Raw genomic sequence first — 4314 nt, 5'->3', positions numbered from 1 at the left:
CATCCGTTCACACCAGAGGTACAGCCCAGGCTTGGACTGCGGCCAGCCAGCTCTGACCCACTCCAGCTTGCTCCCCAGCTCTGCCATCCATCTTGAATGTCTCCCCTTCTTCCCAACTGCTCCTCTCTCAGCCACCCCCCCAAATTCCACTGTGAATCCAAGCCTGTGCACAGCCAAGGGCTCGGGGTTGGGGGTGCAGGCTTTGTACCCCTGAGTGAAGCCCTCCTCATCCGTGAGCCCCAGGGTCCTTTCTCATCCTCATAAAATAGGTCTAACAAAAGCATGTGCTTAAAATCAAACAAAGCACATTACGTAAAGTGCTAAGCACTGAACATAGAGTCCGTTCTCCATGGACTTTATCTCTATTAATATTAATTACCTACAGTGCTTAGTACAGCGCCTGGCATGCAGCTAGTGCTACTTAAGCGTGCTGTATCATCACCACCATCATCATTACCATCGCCGTCATTGTCATTCATATCCATGGTTCTAAAATTCTTGGCCAATTACGCATCAATTCTTGCTCAAGACCCTGAATAGTCTTTTACCCCGTGATAATGACAGTGATGGTGATGATGACAATAAAACGGGGATTTTGTTTTTCTTTTCATTTTCCTAGATGCCTTATGAGGAGGGCAGACACGGTGAGCCGGAGGCCCTTCATTCTCTGAGCTCCCTGGGAAACCACTGTGCCTATTTGGAGCCTGGAGCTAGGGGTGGGAGCTGTATTCCCTGCCTAACCCAGGGAGAGGCTTTGGCACTCTTGGGGACCCTGATAGGAGCCCATGAGACAGATGGCCGAAGGCTGTGTGCCCCATAGCAAGAGCCTGCTCTGTGACCCCAAGTCCTGGAAAAGCTTATGGAGTGCTTGGTGTGAGAGGACACCTCCTGGGACCTGGTGACAAGGCTGCAGTCCCTGGATCTCACTCTAGGCTGGTGCAGTGCCCGAGGAGAGAGACAGCCCCACCTGGAACTAGCAGAAACCACGGGAGGCTTGAGGATTCACACAGGCTGTGGTGGGTAGCAGCAAACAGAGGAACCAGCTCCCCCAAAGCACAGATTTCAGATGCACCAGGATGTTTTGGGGGCTTCCTAGGTGCCAGGCACTGTGTGTGCTGCTGGCACAGTGGGTTCTGGGGGTCAGGGCAGAGGACCCAGCTTTAAATCTTAGCATCTCGGCAAAATGTGCAAGACCCTGTCTCAGAATTTAAAAAGGCTGGGGATGTAGCCCAGTGCAAAGTCCTGGGTTCAATCCCTAGTACTGCTAGGAAGTGGGGCTCTAATCCTTGTGTTGTTGGGGATTGAGTTAAATCATGTGCAGGGCTTAGAGCACACAGGAAGTACAGTGTCAGCTGCTGTCACTGCCTTGTAGCCTCACTACAACTGGTGGAGTAGGCGTTACAGCCTGTGTATTTTATGGATAAGAAAACGCAGGGCGTAGATAACTTGTCCAAGGTGAATCTGGGAGAATAAAGTTTTTTTTTCCTCTCAAGATTTTTAAGTTTGTGTAACCTTGGTAAGTCTCTCCCCAGTGTTTGAGGTTTGGACAGATTTTGAAGGGACTTATGACTCCACATCCCCTGGACATGTAACCTGCCCTTAATGTCCTTGGCAGGGTCAGAATCTGCCAAAGCGATTTACGCATGTGGAAGGAGCAAAGACTTGGTGTTAGAGGCCTGTGCGGCTCCAGCTATGCCTCATACCAGCTGGGTGACCTGGAGCTAGTCACTTTATTCCTCTCTCAATTTCCGCTCCGCAGTGGAGGTGGCACTGACCAGCCTCAGAACTGTTGCTGGGGTTTTGTCTGCGAGATATGGTGACCATGATGGAACAGTTGATTGCATGTCTCCCCCGCCCCCCCTCCCCAAGTCACCAGGCCTCTTGGTGGTACAAGCCATGGGCACCATGGGCACCATGGGCAAAGGGTTCCACATGGGACAAATGGGTTTCCAAGTGGTCCTCACGAGGGCCTACACTGCCATAGCCACCCTCAGGGACTTTAGCAGACATGTTCAAATTGAACAAAGCATCCTTAGCTTGGCTTTGAAGCTCTTTGTACAACCTGCGTCTAGCTGGCCCTCCCTGCCTGAGCCCCTAAGCCTCCCACTGCCTACCATTCAGCTCCTGGGACCACCTGCCCTTCCTAAAGCTGCCACAGGGTCTTGCCAACCCTGGCCACCTCCACCCTGCTCTTTGCGTGCTCTCCTTGCTGCCTGGAATATTTACGCTTGCATGGCCAACTCATACTCAATCTTCAAGACTCAGCTAGCATCACCTCTGCTGAGAAGCCCTCCAGGAATTACCCAGTCTTTCTTATGTGTTTCCAGGATCTTATTCTCTTAATTCTGCTACATCTCTTAATAAACACACGATTATTGGATGTCTCTGCTCGCGATCAATGCAGTCCTGAGCTGCTTGTCACCTGTGTAACCTCTGGCAGGTTGCTGCTCACTGAGCCTATTCCTCACCTGTGAGCCTTCCAGTCCCTAACTTAGATGAAATAACACAGATAAGGCACTCAGGACATGCTTACCACCTCTGGGAACCTGGCAAACATGGAGGGCTGAATGAAAGCTCCCTAGGAGGGTCAAAAAAATAAAGCTAATGAGCATTTATCGAGCCTTTTCCATGTATCAGGAAGGGACTGATATCAGAGCTTAAATCATCATCTTGCCTGAGCTTCAATAACCCTTTATGGGAGAAACTACCATCATTCCCACTTTGCAGATAAGGAAACTGAGCCTTTGACAGTTGAGGACCCTGGTAAAGGACGCCCAGTTTGTAGGGGCTGGAACTCACAGCAATCCACATGGAAAGGGTCCATCACTGCGGGTGGGACTGCAGTGGAAGTAGTGACCTACATCGTACAGTCATGGTTTTACACTTGGACACTCTGGGTGATGACTTTGCCCAGGGCTTCTTAAGTTGATAGGGAGACTTATGGATCCCCCATGAGACAAATAAAGACCCTTCTGTGTCCAGCGGCTTCCGACCCCTCTGTCTTTGGCCAGCCCTTCCACCCACTCCCTCAAGTCTGGAGCCGCCCAGCTTGTCCCCTCTCGACACCTCTGCCAGCTGTCTTATTCTGATGTGGCCTCAGACTCCGGATGGCTCCATGGCCACTGGGAGCATCCCTGTCCCCCATTCAGGGCAGGACCAGGAGCTGACAGTGGGGGCCACCCCACCGCTGAGACCTTTGGAAAAGGAGAGGGCAGCTGGGGCCAAGCAAGCAGCTCAGACCTGGGGGCAGACACACGGGCTTCTAATAATGACGGAGAAGAAACAGCAACAAAGGCGAACATTTATTGGACACCTACTATGTGCCAGGCACTGCCCTAACCACCCAACACACACGAACCCTTCTTATCCTCACAATTCTTCGAGGTAGGTTCTGGTATTAACCTCATTTGACAGATGAGGAAACTGAGGCCCAGAGAAGTGAGATGACTTGTCCAAGGCCAGGTCAGTGCCAGAGGCCCCAGCATTCACCAGCTGTGTGTCCCTGGACGGGTCACAATCACCTCTCTGGGGGGTTCCCCATCTGGCACCTGCAGGACCCCACCTCACGGTGTCTACGATGACTAAGATGGTCTCCTTACAGCGTCCCAGCACACAGTGGGTGCTCAGTAAATGGTCAGCCCTCCTTTCCTCTTAACTTAGATGCAGGAAACCTGGGTGGGGGCATCTCAGCGCGTCCTCCCTCCAGCACTGCCCTCCAAGCCAGGCCCGAGCGGCCTGCCCTTTTGCCACGCGGTGACCATGCCACCACCATCGCCCTCGCCAACCGCAGAGCCACTCAGCGCCGGTCTCGCCTTACTTTTAATGACATGGTCATAATTCCGTTCCTCTGGGCCTGAAAGCTGCACCCTGGAGCGGGCGCCGGAGGGGCCGCCCCTGACAAGCCCCCCTCCAGTCCCGCCGCCCTGGGAGGATGGGGAGGTCGAAGAAGGGGCCGAGCGGGGAAATGCATGGTCCGGTGGGAGGCTAGGAGGCTTGGGCCTCGTCGTCCACGCGGTGGCCGGCGTACAGCGCAGCCAGTGGCCGGAAGCGCGGGCCCCAGCTGCTGAGATAGGCGAAGTCCTGCTCGGAGCCCGACGAGCCGCTGTGCAGCGAGCTGAGCGAGGCGGCCGGCGAGTCCGCGCCCTCGAAGGCGTAGGTCTGGAAGGCGTCGTAGGGCGGCACCGAGAGGTCCCCGTCCGCCAGCGCCACCTTGCGGCTGATGAAGTCCCTGAACACCGAGAAGTCCGGCTCGGGGCTCGGCGGCCCCTGAGGGAGCGAGTGGCGCTCCGAGGACAGGCGCGCCTGCGGGGGGCT

The 4314-nt window shown here is 54.5% G+C and overlaps 1 protein-coding gene across 1 annotated transcript in view; it reads right to left on the bottom strand.

The window, feature by feature from the left end:
• Nucleotides 1–3287: 3287 nt before the first annotated feature.
• Nucleotides 3288–4314, bottom strand: part of Cdh22 (cadherin 22, type 2) — a gene marked incomplete at its 5' end in the record, with an annotated part of 67424 nt that continues 66397 nt past the window's right edge. Inside the window, one exon of the mRNA XM_005392577.1 lies at nucleotides 3288–4314. This exon is cut by the window's right edge and continues 7 nt beyond it. Coding sequence (XP_005392634.1) covers nucleotides 3985–4314 — 330 coding nt within the window.

This window comes from Chinchilla lanigera, unplaced genomic scaffold, assembly GCF_000276665.1.
Source record: "Chinchilla lanigera isolate Chin_1 unplaced genomic scaffold, ChiLan1.0 scaffold00044, whole genome shotgun sequence".
Classification (NCBI taxonomy): Eukaryota; Metazoa; Chordata; class Mammalia; order Rodentia; family Chinchillidae; genus Chinchilla; species Chinchilla lanigera.
The sequence above is the reverse complement of the archived record's forward strand: the minus strand, read 5'-3'. Positions and strand labels throughout refer to the sequence as shown.